Source organism: Amphibalanus amphitrite, unplaced genomic scaffold (genome assembly GCF_019059575.1).
Source record: "Amphibalanus amphitrite isolate SeventyFive unplaced genomic scaffold, NRLGWU_Aamphi_draft 000499F_arrow, whole genome shotgun sequence".
In the NCBI taxonomy this organism is placed as follows: Eukaryota; Metazoa; Arthropoda; class Thecostraca; order Balanomorpha; family Balanidae; genus Amphibalanus; species Amphibalanus amphitrite.
Window position 1 is genome coordinate 416880 of NW_024881993.1, and position 22190 is coordinate 439069.

Below are 22190 nucleotides of genomic sequence, written 5' to 3' on the forward strand. Positions count from 1 at the left end.
CCAACGCTTCGCCAGATCACCGTGGGCCCTCTCGCCGCACACCCGCAGCACTTCTCCCTAACCAAGAAATTACGGATTCGATAAACGTATGCATGTATTTCAGAGTACAATGTAGTATCATTTCATGCAGAGTACAGGAATGACGTACTGGCCTTTCCCTAACATCACATTATCACATCGATAATGTACAAAGCTAACCCTGAGATGTACACCCAAACTTCACGATTATAAGCTATTCATGATTACAAAAAACACGCATACAAATAAACAAAAACGCCTTTGACTGATGCGTACCACGACAGTGCATCTAAACATCATGAAAGCAAGTATGAAAGAGCTTCTTGAAAGAGCGGTCGGGGACACCGATTTATAACGTCGTATCGGATGATTTCTTGTTTTCGTCGTATAGCATGGGCATGAGAGGTTACAAACATCGTCCACTGCCATGCCGCAATGCAAATCATCCCCTAGTACAGTCCACCAGAGGACAAAACTTGGTGACGATATATGGCATTATATCAAATATATTGACATTCGTCACATCATGACGAGGCCTACCAAACGTCCCTCCTCCAAGAAAGTGATGTCACCTTTAACCCCAACTCCAATGACGTCATTTTCCGCACCCGCTGACATCACATGCCGCCCGTTTTCCACACGGTATCCCGCAGCCAGCCGGCCTCAGCCGTGTCCAGCAGCGCTCCAATGACGTCACGCAGCTGCAGCTGACTGGCGGCTCGGTACTGCAGCTCCGGTCCGGCGGCGGCCAACGTCAGACGGCGCAGACGCGACGGGGAGAACTGTCGCGCCGAGCCGCGGATACTGATAACGCGGTCAGAAAACGGTTAGATTGTGGAGGAAGAACGGGCTCATGTGGAGTTAAAACAATGTCAGCTGTTGACCCAGTCAGTTTAATTTGTTCTAGAACAGATTCAAACAGACCGAGTCAAAACGAGGTCCGAAAGAAGTCACAACAGTGTAAAACAGGGTTGGAACGGTGTCAAAGTTGGGTCACAGTTCGGTCAAAACAGATTCAAAACGGGAAAAGACAAATGTGACGGTGCGGAGCCAGGTCAGACAGCACGCAAATGTGGAAAAAAATCACACAAAGTCATAACAAAGGGAAGTTGTAATAAAGCAAGAACTGTGTACAAATAGAGAGGTTAACAAGCAACGTCTCAACATACATCTAAAATAAATCGATGGCAGGCAAACACCAAATTCACCAGAAGATACAAGCAAGCTCCGGAAAAGGGGCATCTTGCAGGAAGTTTCGCTACCAAGCACGAAGTACAATTTCCATAAACACAAAGCGATATACGAGGTGTGGCTAAAAAGAAACCGGACTGCTCGTGCTGGCCATAAAGTAGGGGGCCTGAAAACTAGCGAGACACTTGACATTAATATTTATCATATTGTCGTGATGTGTGCCAAACGGCATCTCGATATCGCTATTATTCTCCTTTCCACAGCTCTTTGTTTTATTGATGACGCTGACGCCGGTCACTCTGGTCTGGGTGTCCTCGACCGATTCAAAATGGGTTTGCTTGACGACGTTTTTCATTTTAGGGAACAGCCAAAAGTCACAGGGAGGGAGGTCTGGCGAGTAAAGAGGGTGCTTGAGCACCGCGACCTGCTTTACGGCAAAGAACTGCTTGACGCTAATGGCAGAATGCGTGGGCGCGTTGTCGTGATGCAGCACCCAGTTCTTGGCTTCCCAGAAATTCCACTTGGTGCGTCCGTATCGTGAGATGAGGCGTCCCAGGTCTTCCTTGTAGAAGTGCTGGTCGACTGTGGTACACCTCCAGCACGAGCTGGCGGTGAACTAATCCCCTGTGATCGAAAAAGACGATCAATGTCGTCTCCACCCTCGACTTCGACATGCGCGCGGAAGTTGATGGGCCTCCAGACCTTGGGGTCATCACCGACATCCTCACGACCAGTGCTGAACCTCATAGGCCATTCAAACACTTGCATGTGACACATGACTTGCTTCCCATAAACAGCCTTGAACAGATTCAGCGTCTCTGTTGGACTTTTTCCAGTCTGGCAAGGAACGTGATGTTCCTTCTTTTTTCGACGCTCATTGTAGAAGCCTGGCGGTGACAAGGCCGTCAAACAAAGAGCTGTGGAAAGGAGAATAATAGCGATATCGAGATGCCGTTTGGCACACATCACGACAATATGATAAAGATTAATGTCAAGTGTCTCGCTAGTTTTCGGGCCCCCTACTTTATGGCCAGCACGAGCAGTCCGGTTTCTTTTTAGCCACACCTCGTACAGTAGTCCTAACCCCTAAGAGCATGATAACCGCCACCCGTCCCCCTCGTCGATATCCGTATCACTCGCCGTTCACTATCCCGTTCAGTACTCGGTTCCAGTATCCTCTCACCATCAAACCCTATCGCTCACCGTTTCAATATCCCAGCGATAACACTATGATCCAGGTGTCCCTCGGCCTGGAGGTACTCGGTCAGGTACTCATCCCGTCCCAGACACAGGTACTGGCGGTACAGCAGCTGCGACCAGTCGGCAGGACGGTCCGGGTACGCGCGCAGTACCAGACGAGCCGCCCGGTACCTAAGGCAAAGCCGGGCGAGGGTTAATGGGGCCAGGGCCGGGTACAGCTGCTGATAAGGGGGAGGCGGGGCGAGATCGGGTCTGGCTTGCCTGAATGTAGGCCGTAGGGGCACAGCACGAGTGGAGTCAGATTAGTAGCAAATGTGGAAGCCGGAAGGAAGGTTCCGACGGCCAGATAGTAAACGGCAGATAGTAAAGTTCCGCGCAGTTAAGTGATCGTATAATACAGTGTGAACTGTGAAGAGATACAGTGCCGGACAACATAGAGTGAAAGTCAGCCATATTCAGTCAATGACAAAATCTTAGAAGATAAAAAGATTGGGATTCGAGTTCGACATCTAACAATCTCAGCCTCGGCTTTCGACATCTCTCATTCTTTCTCCCCGGCGGCGTCACTCACGGCAGCGTCTCAGTCAGCAGCGTGTGTAGCTGCTGGTGACTCCTCCTCAGCAGCAGGGGCCGCACTCCCTCCGGTAGAGGCAGGGCGCCGGAACTGATACTGATCTGCAGGGCCACCAGCTGCGCCTGACACAGGCTGGCGTCGGCGGACGACAGGCGCTCAGCCTGACGAAACAGGACATGAGAAGGTACTGTCAGTTGCATCTCACGACAACTACATACAGTTTTGAACCGCTGCTAACTGAGGTGCCAGTAAAAGATGGCAGGGTACAGCGTTGAACTTCTACCACGTGACGTGCCTGCACAGGCCGGTGATGGTGGCAAACATCTTCTAGAACGGAGGCATTGTCTCCAACAGACGGACAAGTCACAGGTAGCTGGGATATTACATCTAGAACGGTATACATTCTTGGACGATACCGCGAAAACGAAATATTTCTATCGAGAGTTTTCAAAGGATTTCATGCACGAGGCCTTGGCCGAGTGCATGAAATTGTTTGAAAACTCGAGATAGAAATATTTCGTCGCGGTAGAGTCCTAGATATTATTTCCTGTATGTTTCTTAATATCGTTCGTTATTTGCTTAAAAAAGGCTGAAATATGCATAAATAAAATACAGTAACATTAACTACACGTTAAATACTGAAATACTGGCAGTTCTAATTACTTAACAGACCAGTTCAGCAAAGCTTACAAATTTTCTTTAAAACAGAAGCCCTCGGTGAAATCAAGCTATCCAAGAAAACCAAGAAAACCATCCAAGAAAACGTCTCGCGCAAAGTTTCTTGGATGGCTGGATTGCATTGCAAGACTGCATCAAACATACAGGAAAAGAACTTCTTGCAACAAACGTGTCGGACGTCGGTAGAATGTTTCGGGATGGTGATCCTAGCATGTGGTTACTTCAAATGTATCTAACACAGCAGCGTCTACCAACTCACATGTCGGTAGAAGGTGGCTGCGTGTCGGTAGCAGTCCATGGCCTCTCTGAGCCGCTGCTGACCGGTCTCGGTGCAGTGTTCGTCCGGACCGGACTGCAGGACGGAGGTGATCAGCTGCTCGGCGCGGGACTGCCAGTCGGCGGCCGCCTCGGCGTGGTGGCCGAACCTGGTGGGACAAACGAGCAAAGACATACTGTCAGGTCAACGGGGACAAACATGGTGGGACAAAACCGACAGGGGCACGATGTCACGAGGAGGCAAACTTTATAAAACAAAACTAAAAAAACAAGCGCGTTTAGAGATAGGCGAGCTAAAAGAGCCCATAAAACACAAGGTAAGTGTACGATAGAACATGATTGCACAAACACACAAACAGGTTGGCGCCTATAAATCTGATAAGACCCAATGTGACCCGGCATGACTTGTGTCCCCTTATCTGTCCCTTGGTGACTCGTGGTGACCTCTGTCCCCTTCTCACCGTCCGGTGACCAATCTGAGCCGCGCAGTATCCTCAGGATGGTGTCTGATCAGGTGCCGTCTCAGCGCGGCTCCCAGCCTCCCGTCACTGACGCCAGCCGTCAGCAGTCGCTCCAGACGGTCCTCTCGCAGTAGCAGCTCGAACACGTAGGCCATCTCCTCGTACCGGCCCAGACCGAGCAGCAGGCTCACCTGGGGAGATAGGAAAAGTTAGAGGTTAGATGTTTCGGGTCAGGTCAGGGTGGTCAGATGTTATAACTTACATTTGATGTCAGAGAAGTTGTATTAGATGCTAGAAGTTGGATAAGACACATGGTAGTAAAGACTGAAGGTCAGAGGAAAGAGGTCATAGAAAAGAAAACTGTCGGAAGGTACACAAACCAGATCGTCGACAAGGAAGGACGTCTAACGGTCAGAAAATCCACAATTTAGAGGGTTCACACAGCTCCACGTCAGAAGGCCCAGAGGTCAAAGCGCACACAATCCGTCGGGCCATGTCAGGTTACATGGCATTTCACAAATCAGTACAAATCAGTACATTTCACAAAATTCAGAACGTGTAACATGTTACACGTTCCGCGACATCACTCCGTGCCCTCACCATGAGTCTGAAGTCCTCTTTGACGAGGAGTCGCCGCACCAGCTGCCGGGCTCTACCCATGACGTCACCGATACCTTGGAGGTTCAGCCGGGCCGTGTGGGCCGAGTGGGCGGCGACCAGGAGACCGACCTGGCAGTCGTCACCTGGGGGACATGACAGGGTACTGTCAGACGTCGGCAGACCGACCTGGTCGGTCTGCCGACCTGGTCGTCACCTGGGGGATATATGACAGATAACCGTCAGACAACCGACAGCCAAAGCCTGGCCGATTGGGCGGCGACGAGTAGACCAACCTGCCAGACAAGCCAGAAATAGGACGGCCAAGATCTGAGGTGACGGTTGTTTCTAGCAAAATAGTACAGACTCTGTTAGCCAACGAAACTCGTTTAAGAAGTGAGAGCTCAGATGGATTCAAAGTCCGTGAGATTGAAACTTCGAGCGCCCGACGAGAGACTCGAAGAGAGACTGGAAGCCGACGGGTGAACTGACCATATCCATCGGCCTCGGGGAAGGAGGCCAGGTCCTCTGCGGTATCCAGCAGTCGGTTTCCGAGCAGCACGGGGTCCGGACACAGAGCCAGCAATGGATCCAGCTCAGAGACGCCTGTAAAATTTTGGAGTTATCAGAAAACGCTTCAGGCTGTGAGCAACTTAACGAAAGCAAAATCGTCATGATTTACGTAGCATACCGCAATGAATGTCCGCCTTTTCAATTCTACTGAGTACTGACTCGCTAAGCAACATTTATTCCATGATTCTCTCGTTTCCATCTGGCGTGAAATGACATGCCTTAACCAGAACCATGACCATCAGTCTGTCTTTTCCCATCTACTGACCTGCCTTGACCTGCGCAATGACCTGCGCCAGTATGACCTCAGTGACCTGGCTGTCGGGCAGTTGGAGGCCGTGTATCAGATCAGCGGCCAGTCGGTAGCGGTCCACACCCGCGGGATCGCCCGTCAGAACCGAACTGAGCAGCAGTAGCGGCTCGCGAGTGAGCACCACCTCCTGGGTAGGAGAGGGAAAGAGGTCAAGTATGGTCGGAAATGCGCATCTTCTATCCTATCATAAAACCAGTAAAACGCCTTTTGGGCGACCAACGGAGCGAGCGAGAGGATGGGCCTTGCACGTGCGAAATTGCGAGGGGGTACCTCCAACTAACTTGTGCACTGCACCCTACTAACCGGTCTTTAGCGATGTGCCAAATTTCAGCGCAATCGGCCTAGCCGTTCTCGAGATCTGGAAGCGGCACACTGCACGTGCGCACGTGCAAGCGGGGTCCAAACTGACTTTTGCACGGCACCCTACTAACTGGTCCCCAACCGTGTACCAAATTTGAGCGCAATCGGCCCAGCCGTTCTCGAGATCTGGGAGCGCCCCCTGCACGTGCGCACGTGCTGTAGCACCCCAACCTTAACACATGCAGTTGAATTATCTGATGGAGACCTAACTGTGTACCGAGTTTCAATTCAATCGGCCCAACCGTTGTGCCGTTATTGAGGTTGCAATTTTGGGAGTTCTTAAAAAATGTCCAACTTTACCACGCGCCACGTGCGGTGGTTGGCAAGAACGCATGGTGGCCATCACACCGCAGAACTTTTACGTCCAAGTGACATTCAGTAAAGAAGACCGCTTGTCAATCGGATGTCCCGTTCCTAAGATATTAGCTTTTGAAGAGCGTCCCCACGGCCGGCCGGCCGGCCGGCCGGCCGCTCATACTCAGGATTTTCCCTTAATTCAGTATGAGACTCCGCTCGCTTCGCTCGCTCCGTAATAAACATTAAACTGTCACGACCAATTATACATTTAGAGGCCGAAGCTCGTGCCGAATTAACATTTTACTTAGCAAACTTGAATGTTACCCACGACACGAGGGAAAAATAACTAACTAATCGATTTAGATCAATATCCTGTCAGACACCAAGAAGCGATACGCCACCCCTCATCCATGCCTGGTAAGTGGTCTGCAGGTCGGTGGCAGCCCTCGCGCAGGACAGCACCCTCTGCCCGATCTCTGAGTAACCTACAGATACCCCTCCCCCCGGCCTGACGTACCTGATACGTAGACTGGAGGTCGGTGGCGGCGCGCGCACAGGACAGCACCCTCTGCCCGATCTCTGAGTAACCTACAGATACCCCTCCCCCGGCCTGACGTACCTGGTATGTGGTCTGGAGGTCGGTGGCGGCGCGCGCACAGGACAGCACCCGCTGTCCGATTTCTGAGCCGTGTCTCAGGGCGGCCACCAGCTCCGTCAGCTGCGAGAGCTCCGACGGAGACTGGGGCTGGCGCGCGTCGGGGGTCGAACAGACTGGAAGGGACGATATGGGTTAGACTGTTACACACTCAGAGACAGGCCGGACACGATACTTAAAATAAGGGGTAATGTTTTATCATAGAACTCTGTACACAAGTTATGAGCGAACATTATTGCAGTGCTTTAGACACAGTTATTAGGTCATTGCCGAATGACTTCTGACTTTTCTGTGGTTGTGTTTCTGTGGTTGTAGAGCTATGGTTGTATGGTGTACAGAGGTCTATGGTTTTATTAAACACCAACATAGCACACACACTGCGACGAGATAATGTATTACCTACAAACGTACCGGCCTAGAAGAAAAATTATTATGTGACAGAGTAAAATCTGCGTCCTTTACCATATTACTTTCGACAGTATGAACACCTCAGCAATTAACAGTAACAGCTAACACCTTATATGCGTAATTCATTGAGTTTAGTGACACCAAAACCCGAGCTAAAACCACCCCGACAGACAGCCGAGCCTTTGATAGGTCACGGTTGTTCCCTGCGCTACTCACAGAGGCTGTGTTTCCAGCTGCGGCCGAGCGATGAGCAGAACCCAATACTGCGGCGTCTTCCATCCTCCTCTCTCCTCTCTTCATTATTGTCACCGAGTTGGTTGTCCACCGATGGATCCGGGTGCACCGACGGCGGATCTGGCTGTACCGAGTCCGCATCCGTCGCCAGCGTCTCACTCTGAATGGAGCTAGCACCGGCGGCGGTCCAGCCCCCTCCAGATTCTGGTGTGGTCTCTCGTGACTGTCCTGTCCCGCTGGAGCCTGCCGTTGCTTGTCTGTCCGGTCTGACATCAGGAAGTGTCTCAGGCTCCAGTCTGGAGTCTCCCAAGGCAGTCTGACTGTTGTTTGGATCCATCTCAGAAGAGTTGTGTTGCCTGTCATCCATCCCTGCCACTGCTGCCGCTGCTTCAGTGATTTCCGTGGACACTGCGGCTGAACCTAGTCTACCTCTTGCAGTAGCTCCAGCTTCTGTCGTCGCTATTCCGTCATCCCCGACTTTTGGACAAGCTGCTGGCTGGGAAGAAGACACAGCGCTAGCAGCAGTAGTAGTAGAATTAGCAGCAGTGGCAGCAGCAGAAGCGGCGGCAGCAGCAGCCGCTGTGGTCGGCTCACCACCCGCGGATTCAAGGGAGACCTCGTCTTCCCCTTGCCGACCAACACGTTCAGCCAGTTTCAGCAGACGAACCATCCGCTCCAGATCCTGTACAGACACAGCGGGAGAAGGGGGAGGGTGGAAAGGTTAACTATGGGAGAGACAAAGGGTCATTGCCATTCAGCATTGATCTCCTCACAGAAAAGACGGATGGTCATTCGGCAATGACCTAATAACTGTGTCTAAAGCACTGCAATAATGCTCGCTTACAACTTGTTTGTTCGCATCTTCTAAATGAAAGACATTTTACAATGCTTTGAAAACTACCTAAACGATTAATGAAGTCACATCTTTGATTCAGGAATCTTTCAAGTCATGAACAATGAACATCTTTAACGCAGCAAACCATACAAACTATGTGCCTTGACTTGTTCAATGCCGACCATGGTACAGTTAGGAGATATAAAATCCACACCGAGAGCTCAGCATCCGTCTCTTACCGGCGTGGTGACACCGAAGCACTCGGCCACCAGCAGGGCCTGCCGGAGGTGTCCCTCATCCACCAGTTGGCCCAGCACGGCCCGGACAGTACTCAGCTGATCGGGGGTCAGCGCGGGCTGCACGGGACGCCGGCCCGACGCCAGTAGCGGCCGGCGGTACAGCAGCGGCTGGTGGGTGGGGGAGGGCGTGGGGGACGGCTCCGGCTCCTCTACCTGTGGGGATAGAGAGAGAGGGTATGTGCGTGTCATTTTTCCAAGTAAAGCTACATACCAACTGATATCAGAAAGTAAACGGTAAAACCAGAATTGATTCTAGAGAACCTTCGCAGGACATACAATGAAATGGCAGACACATCCGACCCAAGCCTCATTGGTGCTTAGTTATCCCACCGACCGTCCCCAAACTACACCTCTGGATATTGCACCATTCTCCCACCAACAGCAGCATTACCCCCCCCCCCCCTCCACACACACACCGTAACCCTTTCCCCAGCTCACCCACATACCGTTTCCCCATTCCTCCACTTACAATTTCTCTGTACTCCCTCAATGACCGTTTCCTCGTTCCTCTTTCTGTTCCCCTCCGTCCACCCACTCTTCTCCCGTCCCCCAGTAACCGTTTCCTCATTCACCAATAACCGTAACTATCCCTTTTCCATCCACTGACCATTTCGCCGTTGATCCGTGCCCAAGTGTAGGCGGTCCACACGCTCCGCTCCAGCGCCGTAATGTCACAGTCGGGATCAGCGCGGCGGTCGGGGCTGAGCCAGTCCCAGGCCAGCTTCAGACACACGTACCTGAGACGTACAACAGACATATACACCTACTGAGCCAGTCCCAGGCCAGCTTCAGACACACGTACCTGAGACGTACAACAGACATATACACCTACTGAGCCAGTCCCAGGCCAGCTTCAGACACACGTACCTGAGAGGTACAACAGACATATACACCTACTGAGCCAGTCCCAGGCCAGCTTCAGACACACGTACCTGAGACGTACAACAGACATATACACCTACTGAGCCAGTCCCAGGCCAGCTTCAGACACACGTACCTGAGACGTACAACAGACATATACACCTACTGAGCCAGTCCCAGGCCAGCTTCAGACACACGTACCTGAGACGTACAACAGACATATACACCTACTGAGCCAGTCCCAGGCCAGCTTCAGACACACGTACCTGAGACGTACAACAGACATATACACCTACTGAGCCAGTCCCAGGCCAGCTTCAGACACACGTACCTGAGAGGTCACACAAGGAAACGTATTCCGATCAGTTCATACATATATATTCATATTTCGCAGGACAGCATGCATGAAAATACTTGTTAACACACATAACAATCAACAACTTCTTTATTGAGTCAGAACATGGTCTGTCAAAGTACGCATTGTAAAATAAGACAACTTTATAAAGTAATCTATTAATGGTAACTTACCCCTCCTCACCGTCCCTCTGAGACAAAACTCTGTCACATTCTGAGACACTAAGCCTTGCGTCTCACTTTCCCTCCCCCTTCCCACGTACAAAACCCACCTCTCTGAGACGCTGAGGGCCGTCTCGGCGTGTTTTCTGAAGAAGGCCACCGCCTCGGTCCTGGAGAGCTGTTTCTCCGTGAACCGGCCGCTGCACTGTCTCCAGAACGTGACCCGGTCCTCGTCACCCACCTCACGGAGGTCAGAGGTCACCTGTGGGTTACAAAGGGGTCACCTGGAGCCAGAGGTCACCTAGGGGTCAGATAGGGGTCACTGACCTTAACAGAGTCACTAGGAAGTCACAAGTACGACAATGACGTCACACAAAGTCAGTGGTCTTCAAAGAGGCCATGGATCTGCAGCAGGTCACACAAGGTCACAAAATAAGCTGCACTTAAAACACCCATCACAGATGATCACTACAAAGCGTAAGCAGCATCCCACACCCCACACGCAACATCATCCCCTGCAACACTCCCTCCTCACCTGAGTGAGTACCACGGGATCGGGACTGACTCCGGCGGCCAGTGCCAGCCGATCGGCCCGCTCCAGTTCCCCGGCCGTGCACAGTGCTGCCACCGCGCGGCTGGCCTCCAAGCGCAGCTGCTCGGCGCCGCCGCCAGGTGGCAGGGCCGTCAGCCAGTCCAGCCGCACGGCGCTGGGGCCGAGGACCGTGCTGAGCCGCAGTAAGAGAGGCAGGTCCGGCCGCTCGGCTGGAGAGGGGAGGGGATCAGTCTACTGAGCCGCAGTAAGAGAGGTAGGTCCGGCCGCTCGCCTGGAGAGGGGAGGGGATCAGTCAGGGAAACGGTATCAATCGAATGCGGCACGGAGCTGGCAGTCGAGAAGCTAGGGCTCACCTATCCGTGCTTCTATCCTCAGGATACTGAAATCCTTCTCCTCCAAGCCGCAACCCCCCTCCGGGCTGGACAGGCAACTTTATCTCATGCGGGCTGCTCCCTTGGAGCGGCACCGCTGCACCTGAGGGAGCGCACCCCGTAGCCGGGTGCAGTGAGTGCCTTGGGGCTGGGTGGCCTGTCCTCTGGACGGGCTCAGCCCCGGCGACTCACTAGGGTGCCTGCCCAGACCAATGTCTCCCCCTAAATCCTATCATCCTTCCGGCTCTGCAATGGTCTTGTCGACCGAAAGGGCCTAACCCAACAAAAAAAAAGCTAGGGCTGTCATTGCATCTTTGATTAGGTCATCATCACCGTTCCGTGCTTCTATCCTCAGGATACTGAAATCCTTCTCCTCCACGCCGCAACCCCCCTCCGGGCTGGACAGGCAACTTTATCTCATACGGGCTGCTCCCTTGGAGCGGCACCGCTGCTCCCGAGGGAGCGCACCCCGTAGCCGGGTGCACTGAGTGCCTTGGGGCTGGGTGGCCTGTCCTCTGGACGGGCTCAGCCCCGGCGACTCACTAGGGTGCCTGCCCAGACCAATGTCTCCCCCTATATCCTATCATCCTCCCGGCTCTGAAATGGTCTCAATGGACCGAAAGGGCCTAACCCAACAAAACAAAAACAAACAAACAATTGATTAGGTCACTTTGCTTTCTATTTTGGTATTTAAGCACGTTACGCTGAGTGATAGCTTGATATTTTACCGCGATGAGCAATTTATAACAAATTCTTACAGCAAAAAATGTAAAAAATACAGACCAAGCTAAACCGTGCTTTGGAACAGATTCATAGTCAAGTCGTTGGTATTAACCAACGAAACGTACCTGCCCGCAGACACATTACTCCTTTCCTACCAAAGCCCTAAATATCACCCCAATCCGCCTCTCTACTACTTAGTGTCACTTCTTACCCTGTTCGGTCACCAGCATCTCCACGAGCCTGGCGTCGATCATCAGTCCCAGCAGTCGGGCCCGGCCGGCCGAGGTGAGCAGGGTGGACAGGGACGACAGCAGGAGCGAGAGGACGGTGGTGCTCAGCCAGTGGCGGTCGTAGATGAACAACTCCGACTGGAAGAGAGAACAGGGGTTAATAGAGAGTGGCGACGGTAGAGCATCACTGAATAAACAGTACGTTCTTGGGAAACATACTAACAATACTGAATAATAATTAGTCTGGTATGTCCGGTCGGGTCATGTTCAATCCATCCGCCATTTTTTTTTTTTATACTGCTATACCGCGGGCGCGGCATGCCATTCTTACCAGTAGGTACATATACCATACAGTCATACCATTCTTCATACCTTCTGCATACCCGCGTCTTTTCTTCAATCATCCCGTTCCCTCTCCCATTTTATCCAGGAGCAATATCACCCATTCCCTCTCGTCCCATTTCCCTCCCATCTCACCAGCGAAGCCCACTCACGTCCTGCTGTTTCGTGGTGTTCCGCAGTGCCTCCATCATGTTGAGCATCAGCTCGGCCGGCAGGTGCGGCTCCTCCAGCGTCATCAGGCTCTCCAGCAGCTGGATTGTCAGACGCAGCGCGCAGTCCTGGGCGGGGCGGGGGGCGGAGTGGGGGTGAAACGGTCAGAAAAAGGACGCGCTAGGGCGGGTGGCAGCCTGGCAGGTAGCCGCATCAGCCCGACACAGATTAATATTTAAAATACCCTCCAGTAAAAAATACATGTCCACTCAAAACTCAACAAAACAGAGAGTTGAGAATACAAAGGCAATAAAAATGACAATGTCGCACCTAAAAAGCAGCGTAAGATCGAAATAATTCAAAGAGCGACAACGACCACGTCACCACAAAAAAAATGACCGCCCGTACCTAAAATTCCCACCTTTCAGAAATAAACTACCTTTCACACCCATATGCCTCTCCCGCAAACCAAGCAGCTCACTCCAGCCCATCCAGACCTCCTAACAGAACACCAAACCTCCTCTCGATCACTAACCGGAAAGAACACCGCCAGTGCCCTGTCTAAGCTCCGGAGCCGACGTGTGCGTACGGCCAGCAGTGCCAGCCGCTTGAGACGGACACAGGCGGCCTCCTCGGCCGGTGTCGGTGCGGAGAGGGACGTCTCCAGCCAGCCGCAGAGGCAGTCACCGGCACTGACGTCCTGCGCGGGGAGACAGAGAGTCAGAGTATGACTGAGAGAGAGAGAGAGAGAGAGAGAGAGAGAGAGAGAGAGAGAGAGAGAGAGAGAGAGAGAGAGAGAGAAAGAGAGAAAGAGAGAAAGAGAGAAAGAGAGAAAGAGAGAAAGAGAGAAAGAGAGAAAGAGAGAAAGAGAGAAAGAAAGAAAGAAAGAAAGAAAGAAAGAAAGAGAGTGAGAGTGAGAGTGAGAGTGAGAGTGAGAGTGAGAGTGAGAGTGAGAGTGAGAGTGAGAGTGAGAGTGAGAGTGAGAGTGAGAGTGAGAGTGAGAGTGAGAGACAGAGACAGAGAGAGAGAGAGAGAGAGAGAGAGAGAGAGAGAGAGAGAGAGAGAGAGAGAGAGAGAGAGAGAGAGAGAGAGAGAGAGAGAGAGAGAAGTGCTGCGTTTTCCCGTCACTGTCAGTTAACGCGCTCTGTCCGGTTTCCCGTCAGGAGGAGCGCACTCAGGAGGAATCCGAGGAAGTGGAGGAGGAGGAGCCCGAGGAGGAGAGCTCGGAGGACGAGGACGAGACTGAGAACACTTTCCAAAGCGAGAACGGTAGGGAAGGCGGCTCAGGGGCACGATGGAGGACTCTCGAAGAGAGCTTAATGAGCGACCTTACTTGGAACATACCGCTCCTGCCTGTCTTCTGCAATGTTCAGTATACTCGGCGTTGATACCCGAGCCCGGAGCCCATCCCATATTGTAGCCCATCTGTCTTTTTCTTATGCGACTCGCCGCAGGCTCCGGCTGGGGCCGGAACCTTGCAGATAGAGCGTCCGGGACCGGACGCTGCCGCCGCGGCCGCCAAGGTGACCCCTGTCCGTCTGAACCAACAAACGCCCTTCCCTGCTCCATGTCGACCCCCCACAGTGTGATACATTATTTCAACACTGACCGCAGTGACCGAATGAAATGAAATCAACCTACGATTGATGCCAATGCAAGCATGCTCATTGCTCAACAGTACAACGCAAAAAAAGATACGAAACAGAGGTGTAAAGTTTTGGTGAGGGAGTACTGTTCATTCATTATTCAACGACCCTTTTCATTCGGATTTTCCTAGCTTCTTCCCTTTTCGCTGGTGCATCATCACATCAAATTACTATTATCTGGCTTCTTCTTTGGTAACACGTAACCCGCGCCGGGCCGGTGCTCTGAGATTCCGCGCCGGGCCGGGGGGAGGGGGGTGTCTGAACACCCCCCTTCTAACTCGGCTCCTGGGCCACGTAGCAACACACGGTAAGCGGCAATCGAAAGAACGTCCAAAATAAGGACGAAAACACTTCAGTCATTTTATGGGTCAGGTTAAAGGTCAGGTCACCAGAGGTCACCAAAGGTGAAATGTTGACTATTTCAACATTTTGGAAACTGCCGACGGCTACCTCGGGAACCGATAGAGCTACAGCGCCGCGGAAAAGCGCATTCGATAGCCCTTTTACAAACATTTCTGACTAATGATCTCAGATTTGACATCAGGTCAACGGTTCAACCTCCAGAGGGCAAAAACTCCAAAAATAGCCGTTTTTACGAAAAGCGTTTTTTTCGGCAATAACTTATGACTCAAAAGAGCCATGACATTACTTTTGCCAGCATCGTGTTCCTCTCGTCGAGACTCGTCGAATGAACTATAATTTGACCTTGAAAGGTCAACTTTTAAAATTTGACCTCAGGTCAAAGTCTTGACCTGACCGGAAAAGGTCATGTTGCATATCCGTCGATCCGCAACGTCGAGCCGAACACATCAAAGGCGTTTTCAGCGCTCTAGCACGTCTCTATCAGAGGTTATTAGCGAAAAACTGTTAGATTCTGTTCGTGACCTGAGATGACCTCGGGGACATAACGAGGGGTCACAGTTGCCATTTTCCGGTTCAGTGTGTCAATCTTACCTACATCTCGATGTTTGAGTGTCTAGAATAGCGTTCGTGCAAAACAGACGCTTTTCAATTTTCTCCCATTGACTTATAATGGAGTGGCCGCAAAATTGACCTGACCTTAGGTCACCGATATCAAAATTCCGAGATATACATTTTATAGACAGGCGTGCCAGCCGCCGCTTTTGAGATATCTGCGAAAAGCCGCAGGTGGGGGTGTTCACTGTTCAAACACCCCCCCCCCCCCCCCGACCCGGCGCGGTTTAAGCTATGGCAAAACATCCCTGCACCTCAATTCCTGCTTGCATCTATCTAAAATTTTCTTCAGAAGTCACTGTGAACAGAACTGCCATGATCAGCAGAAAACCCTTGTAATATATTGGTCCATGGCAGCTTGTAAATGTTTATCGCTCAGTCTGTCGGTCACGGGACCGGGCCGCGTCACCGGATGTGGCGCCTCCGACAGAGGTCAGCCGCACCGAGCTCTGCAGACGTCTTGCCAGCTCCGAGCCGTCAGTCCGAGGCCGACAGCCGGCGCCAGAGGTGCCTCCTTCTTGGCCACGATGGCCCGCGGCTGGAGAGGAATCCTCGTGTCGACCTTGCTGGTGGTGTCTGCCGGCTGTTCCGCGGCGCAGCAGCAGCAGCAGCAGCAGCCGCAGCAGCAGGCCGCCCTGCCCAGCGCCACTGCCGACGAGGTGTTCAGCATCATCGCAAGAGCAGTTCAGCAAGAGCTACGGCCAGTCGTCAGTAAACTTGAGTCACAAGTGGAGTCACTGGACAAAACGGTCAGAAGGCACGAGTCTCGGGTGGAGTCGCTAGACAACAGACTGACTCTTCTCGACTCCAGGATGAGTACGCTGACTGCCCACGTGTTGACGAACCGACTAGGTGAGCGGATGGAAGAGGTGTCCAGTCAACTGAGTGGAATCACTGCGAGACTCGACAGCCAGCAATCACAACTCGACAGCCAGCAATCACAACTCGACAGTCAACTATCTCAACTGAGTGAGCTCAACACCCAGCTAAATGAACAAAATTCTCAACAAGAGGAGACTGCAGCTACAGTGAACAATGTCACAGCGCAACTGGATACCGTCGTTACACAGCAAGAAGATCAACTCACAGAGACGTCCAAACTGGTCATAAGGCTCGACAGCCAACAATCTCAACTGAGTGAGCTCAACGCCAAACTGAAACAACAGAAGGCACAACAGGGGGAGATTGAAGCCACAGTGAACGACAATGTAGATCGACTTGAATACAACGTCACTTTGTTGGAAAATCAACTAACAAAGGTGTCTGGACTGGCCAACAGACTCGACAGCCAGCAATCACAACTGGACGAGCTCAGTGACCAACTGAACGAACAAAAATCACTTCAAAACGTCACTGCGGTTACAACGGATGATCACCTCTTGACAGCACCTCTTGATGCCACGACATCTCAGACTGTCACTCTGGGGTCCCAGCTGGCTGAAACCATGAATAAGACAGCAGCCTCAAAGGAGAGCATAGATCATCTGGCTTCTGAGGTAAAGCAGCCGCCAACTCCCCGTGATTGCAGCGGTCTGCCTGTCGGCTCTCCATCTGGTGTCTACCTCCTCAGGCCCAGTGGCGACAGCACACAACCACCCGTCCAGTCGTACTGCGACATGGACACTGCCGGAGGGAACTGGACGGTGATCCAACGACGTGACGACATCGAGCCCCGCCAGGATTTCTACCTGGGATGGAAGGAGTATAAGGAGGGATTCGGTGATGTAACCAAAGAATTCTGGTGGGGCCTTGAGCACCTGTTTCAGCTGACGTCATCAGACCGACGTTACGAGCTTCGAGTTGATCTTGAGGCGTTCGACGGCAGTCGCAGACACGCTACCTACCAAGGGTTCCGTATCTCGTCTGAGGAGGACGGCTACCAACTGAGCGTCTCCGACTACTCGGGAACTGCCGGGAATGGTCTGAAGTTCAGCGTCAATGAGAAGTTCTCTACCCGTGACCGTGACCAGGACGGCAGGTCTGACGTTCACTGTGCACAGCGCCATCAGGGGCCCTGGTGGTACGGCTGGAGGTGGTTGTGCGGGTGGAGCAACCTGAACGGACGGTACCGGGACGGCAGTAAATGGGACCGCACTGGAATATGGTGGTGGAGGTGGAGGGAAGCTGAGTCACTGAAGAAGACCGATATGAAGATCCGGCCCACCTAACTCATCTGCATTAAGGAGGACACCACGGTGATGCACACTGCACAGTGTAGGTCACACGTGCATGTGGCACGTGTACCGTGCGGCAGCCGCGGCCAGTGGTTCGGCCTGCCGGTGCTGTAACTGCACAACTATTATCTGCTAAGAGCGTCGTGCTGGGGAGCTTATAGATTGTTTATCTACGGACGAAAAGTAGCGTCTATATACGCATATGATTCTATGTCCATAATACCTGCATGTTTTTAGTCATTAACGCCTGTTTGTATGTATATGACAATTATGAAACGTTTGAGCCAATACATTTCAGTAACACCAAGAGACCGTCAACTGTGTTGCCTGTTTCACACAAATTCACCGTGTGCCGTCCCACCTCTACCTGCTGTTTTCAGAGGAGCAGGGCGACAGTAGAATGTTGGCACGGCCACCGGGGACAGTACACTTACATCGGGGACGCGTCCCCGAACACCACCGTCCGGACGGTGGTGTTAGGGTGTTACAAAGGAGACGGTTCTTCACATAGTTACATCACGGTGTATAGAGAACGAGAACATGATGTGAAGATTGCAAATGTTGGATAACTATTTACCGACCGATACTCCTGAATGTAATACCGACACACCGACGAGAAAGGGTACTAAATACCGAGGGCTCTGGTCCAAAACGATTTCCTGTAGGGTACGGTTATATTATGCATACCGTTTTCATACGCCCCAAATTACTTTGACGGAATCGTTTGGGCAATTAAAACATATCCTCAACCCCTTTGCCAGACCCCTCTTTTTCCCTGTTTCTCTCCATTCTACAGTATTCAGCATAGTCAGAGTTAATACTCGCTGAGGTTCACCACACTGCAGCCCATCCGCCCTTTTCTGATACGATCCGCCATGACACGCTCCGGCTGGGGCCGGGCCAGTGCAGATAGAGCGTCCGGTCGCTGCCGCCGGGGCCGCCAAGGTGACCCCTGTCCGTCTGAACAAACAAACGCCCTTCCTTGCTCCATGTCGACCCCCCTCCCCACACACGGTGTGATAAGTTAGTTCAACGCTGGCCGCCATGACAGGATTGCTCGATTCCAATTCAAGCAATTCAATAGTACACACCGCAAGCAAAAGCAAAATGTTGTTTGAATGGACGGATCGAATGTTTGAATGGACGGATTGACAGAGCCGGAGCTCACGCTAAGCAGAGCTTGTTGCGTGGACCCCGAACCCTACCGTCCAATCGCACAATTCCGGGTAACGGTAAAATTTTGACGCCAAAGTTTAACGTGCCCTTCAAAGCCGGACACGGCCTGTCCCACTCAACTGACATCAACTGGCTGCGGCTGCTCCCACCAACCGTAGACCATCCCCGTCAGGAGTCTCAAATGTCGAGCGCCAGAGCGACTCGAACACGGGCTCTCACTACCAGGAATCAAATGCTATACCAACTGAGTTTAGACAGGCTCTCTTCGCTGGTTCATTCATCTGAATGCTGATTCATCTTACATACTTTGATTCCAATCGCAAGCTTACGTCTTTCTCAGCCTAAGCCGGCATCTTATTGGACTTCGGTCAAACCTTGTCAGCCTCATTGCCAGAACTCATCCTAACTTCCTAAAATATCAAACAACATTATCCTTCAAACACACTAACACGCTCCTCCAACACTCCAACGCTCACCTCGCACTCGGTAGCCAAGGCGGCCAGAGCCGGCAGCGCCATCTGCCTGGCGGCCTGCAGCAGCGCCCTGCCCGGACACGGGTCCGCAGCGGCCTCCACTACAGCGGCCAGCATCGACTACATCAAAGAAAATGGAGGGAAAAGATCAGTGAACTCAGTGGTGGACGGTGGTGAACAGAGATCAGTGTGGATATTGTGGTCTGAAAATTATTGACAAGTGTTTAGTGGAACCGAATTCGGTTATTTAGATACTTACACATACACTACTGATCATTGACCATCGATGGTCAATGATCAGTAGTGTATGTGTAAGTATCTAAATAACAGTGTCATCAATCATGATGCCAGTGCCTAGCTAGAGATAAGCTGGCTTGAAAAAGAACGGAAAGTCGACGCAAGGCACTCACAGTCTACAAGTTAATATGAGAAATGATTAAAGAACCAACCAGTCAGAACACACACTGATAAGCAAGACTCGTACAACGCTTTCACCCACTGGCATTATTCCACCCTGCAACGCAAAGTGTCATGAGAGCTCGAGTCACCCCCCCCCCCGCGTGCTCACCTGCGGCGGCGCATCCCTGGACGGCGGCACGGCCGTCAGGGCCGGAGTCGGCGGCCCGCCCGCTCCGCCCGGCGGTGACGAGCTGACCGACGTCTCCGGCGAGGCCGTGCTCCACTCGTGTTCCGTGTCTGAGGTGACCCGACGCCGGGACGATTTACCGGCCGGTCGGGTCAGCAGCAGACAGCGCAGCGCGCAGCCCAGAGTCTGGCGTAATGAGGACTGGGAGAAACCGGCCGAGAGACGCAGTACCTGCGGAGAAAAGGGAATTCGTGGAGGGCTGATGGCTGGCAAACACTGGACACCACTAACAATAAAATCGTGAGCATTCCGGCAGATGGTTGACCCCAGGTAGCTCAGCGTACAAAAATAACTACCACATTAACACTTACCCGTGGCCATCCAATTCGACACACGAATCCCGATAGTCGAAAAAGCCGACGGAAGGATACAGAGAATGACATTAATTTACCTACGCATCGCATTAATTTAAATCATGGCACGGCATGCTTTTCCGAGGAACGAATAGCACACAGTCCACTGTCCATGCTCACCTGATCCCGTGGGTACTGGTAGATCTGAGCGAACAGCAGGAACGCCAGCCACTCATCTCTGGCAGCCAGCCGGGCCAAATACCGCTCAGGGAACGGTAAATGGAGTTTCACCGCCAAAGTCAGCGCGTGCCGCCACTGGCAGAACTCGGTGGCACGCTGATGCCACCTAGCGGCCGTGTCACAGGCTGTAGTGACGGTATCGGCCGCTAGAAGCGCTGTCATCATTCGCTGCTCGTGGTGTGCGAGGAGCGTAGCGGCGGCTTTGGTGTCACCAAGTAGCAGGCCACGGACGAGCTCGGCTGAAACAGTAGAACACAGGCCAGCTGTTAATCGGAGCAGACATTTAGTGATGAATTATAAAACACTTCACCTGACTGGGGGAGGGGTCGAAATGATAAAAAATGGAGACTGGAAAACAGCAGCGAACGGGTTGCCGCAAATGGCTCGCTGGCCAGTGACATAAAGCAGGTAGTGGATACCCGCGTAGGCGCGTAGCCAGAGCACATTCGCCTTTGAGTTAGAGAGTGGGTGAGCTGTGTATCAACATTCAGTGGGCGTGGTCTTACCTCTGAGTGGCTGTGGCACATCTCTCACAGCGGTGAGCTGGGCTCTCAGCAGCGCGACGTCATGTCCCAGGAGATGTTGGAAGACCACACACCCCGTGACGACCGCGCGCCGTTGCCGACAGTCATCACAGTCCGCCGAGTCGAGTAGCTGGCGGCTGTCGCAGCTGTCAGTGAAGCTGTCAGAGGTGTGACAGCTGTCACAGGAGCAGCTGTCACAGCTCTGTCGCAGAGCCAGCTCGGCAGCCCAGTCACAGGCCAGGCGGGTGCTGCGGAGACGAGACAGAAGAATAGAGTCAGGGTAGTGGAAGGAGGATGGAAGATTGAGTCAGTTTGTACGAAAAATGTTTACGATTTTACTTTTGCGTTTCGTGATCTATGATAAGTTCCTTGTTGCATGCTTACATTTTTACGTGTTGACGTTCATTCATAGTGTTATATTTTCATTTCTTATCATACACTTGTGACATGAGATCAATGATATTAGGACGCAAGGTGCTACTTTACACGTCTGGCAGTTCGAATCTTACATCACAACGTATGCTTCATGCTGGCATTGATTGTCTCGTATAGCACAGCGCATACCTCACCAGTCACACCCCATATCTCACCTGGCAAAGTCCCTCCTGCCGGCCACCTCTCCTCCATTGAGCAGATGACAGACGGCGAACAGCGGCCGTCCCTGGCGCAGGTAGCCGCGGTAGGCCGGCGGCCGGACCGGGAACGCCGTCTCAGAACCGTCTGGTGAGTCACGGATGGGGTCTGACGAGGAGTCGGCACTGCAGGGTGTGCCCTCCGTCCTGGAGGGGGGGGGGGGTGATCAACAGGGATCATAGGTACTGGTGAGTTGATCGTGGTACGAGATTAACTAATTGAACAGCTCGATTAAGATTTCCATGACAAACTGCCAGTTTAAAGATACACGAATAAAGCAAAACTTTTCATTGAAGAATTTCACTATCAATATGCCTGTCATTCTAATTTGAATTTCATGAAAATACGTAGCCGAAAAAATATAGCATCCAATCTTGTTCTGCAATATTCTACGAGCATCAAGCAATTTCTTACTTATTCAAGTCCGCCAGTTGATTGGGTCGTTGCGAGCCTCCCTGTAGGTCCCTCCCCAGAGGCCCAACCGACCCGACGTCAGCCCCCGCATCTGTACCTCCCTCTGAGACCCACCCATCCCACTCACCTGGTGTCCTGAAGTGACCGCAACAGACCAACCAGTCTATCCGGACACCGTCCTGGTAGCAGCTCGGACAGACTGGGCGACTCATCAGTCGAGTCGGAAGGACCGGCCGCCTCGGCACCAGAGTTAGGTGTCTCTGCAGTCTCACCAGCCGGGCTGG

General features: G+C 52.4%; 2 protein-coding genes across 2 annotated transcripts; one reads left to right on the forward strand and one right to left on the reverse strand.

The window, feature by feature from the left end:
- Positions 1 to 76: 76 nt before the first annotated feature.
- Positions 77 to 21442, reverse strand: LOC122392764. Its single transcript, XM_043388029.1, has 22 exons — positions 21429 to 21442; positions 20842 to 21107; positions 20276 to 20574; positions 19725 to 19973; positions 19160 to 19276; positions 13248 to 13412; positions 12715 to 12840; positions 12202 to 12358; positions 10879 to 11105; positions 10454 to 10605; positions 9574 to 9703; positions 8907 to 9119; positions 7815 to 8514; positions 7155 to 7306; positions 5834 to 6005; positions 5488 to 5601; positions 4999 to 5141; positions 4399 to 4589; positions 3921 to 4086; positions 2981 to 3144; positions 2413 to 2580; positions 77 to 822 (listed from the first exon to the last, which is right to left on the reverse strand). The coding sequence occupies exons 1-22, from the start codon at positions 21440 to 21442 to the stop codon at positions 636 to 638; spliced, it is 4272 nt and encodes a 1423-aa protein (XP_043243964.1). The 3' UTR covers positions 77 to 635.
- Positions 15796 to 17818, forward strand: LOC122392752 (angiopoietin-related protein 7-like). Its single transcript, XM_043388012.1, has one exon. The coding sequence runs from the start codon at positions 15861 to 15863 to the stop codon at positions 17499 to 17501; it is 1641 nt and encodes a 546-aa protein (XP_043243947.1). The 5' UTR covers positions 15796 to 15860; the 3' UTR covers positions 17502 to 17818.
- Positions 21443 to 22190: the final 748 nt, after the last annotated feature.

Excerpts from the sequence above, each read along its gene's own strand:
- LOC122392752 (XM_043388012.1), top strand. The coding sequence starts at position 15,861 with ATGGCCCGCGGCTGGAGAGGAATCCTCGTGTCGACCTTGCTGGTGGTG.
- LOC122392764 (XM_043388029.1), bottom strand. Across the intron at positions 12,359-12,714 it reads ACACCACGAAACAGCAGGAC|TCGGAGTTGTTCATCTACGA; the intron begins GTGAGTGGGCTT and ends TCTCTCTTCCAG. Across the intron at positions 5,142-5,487 it reads CCCCGAGGCCGATGGATATG|GTGACGACTGCCAGGTCGGT; the intron begins GTCAGTTCACCC and ends CATGTCCCCCAG.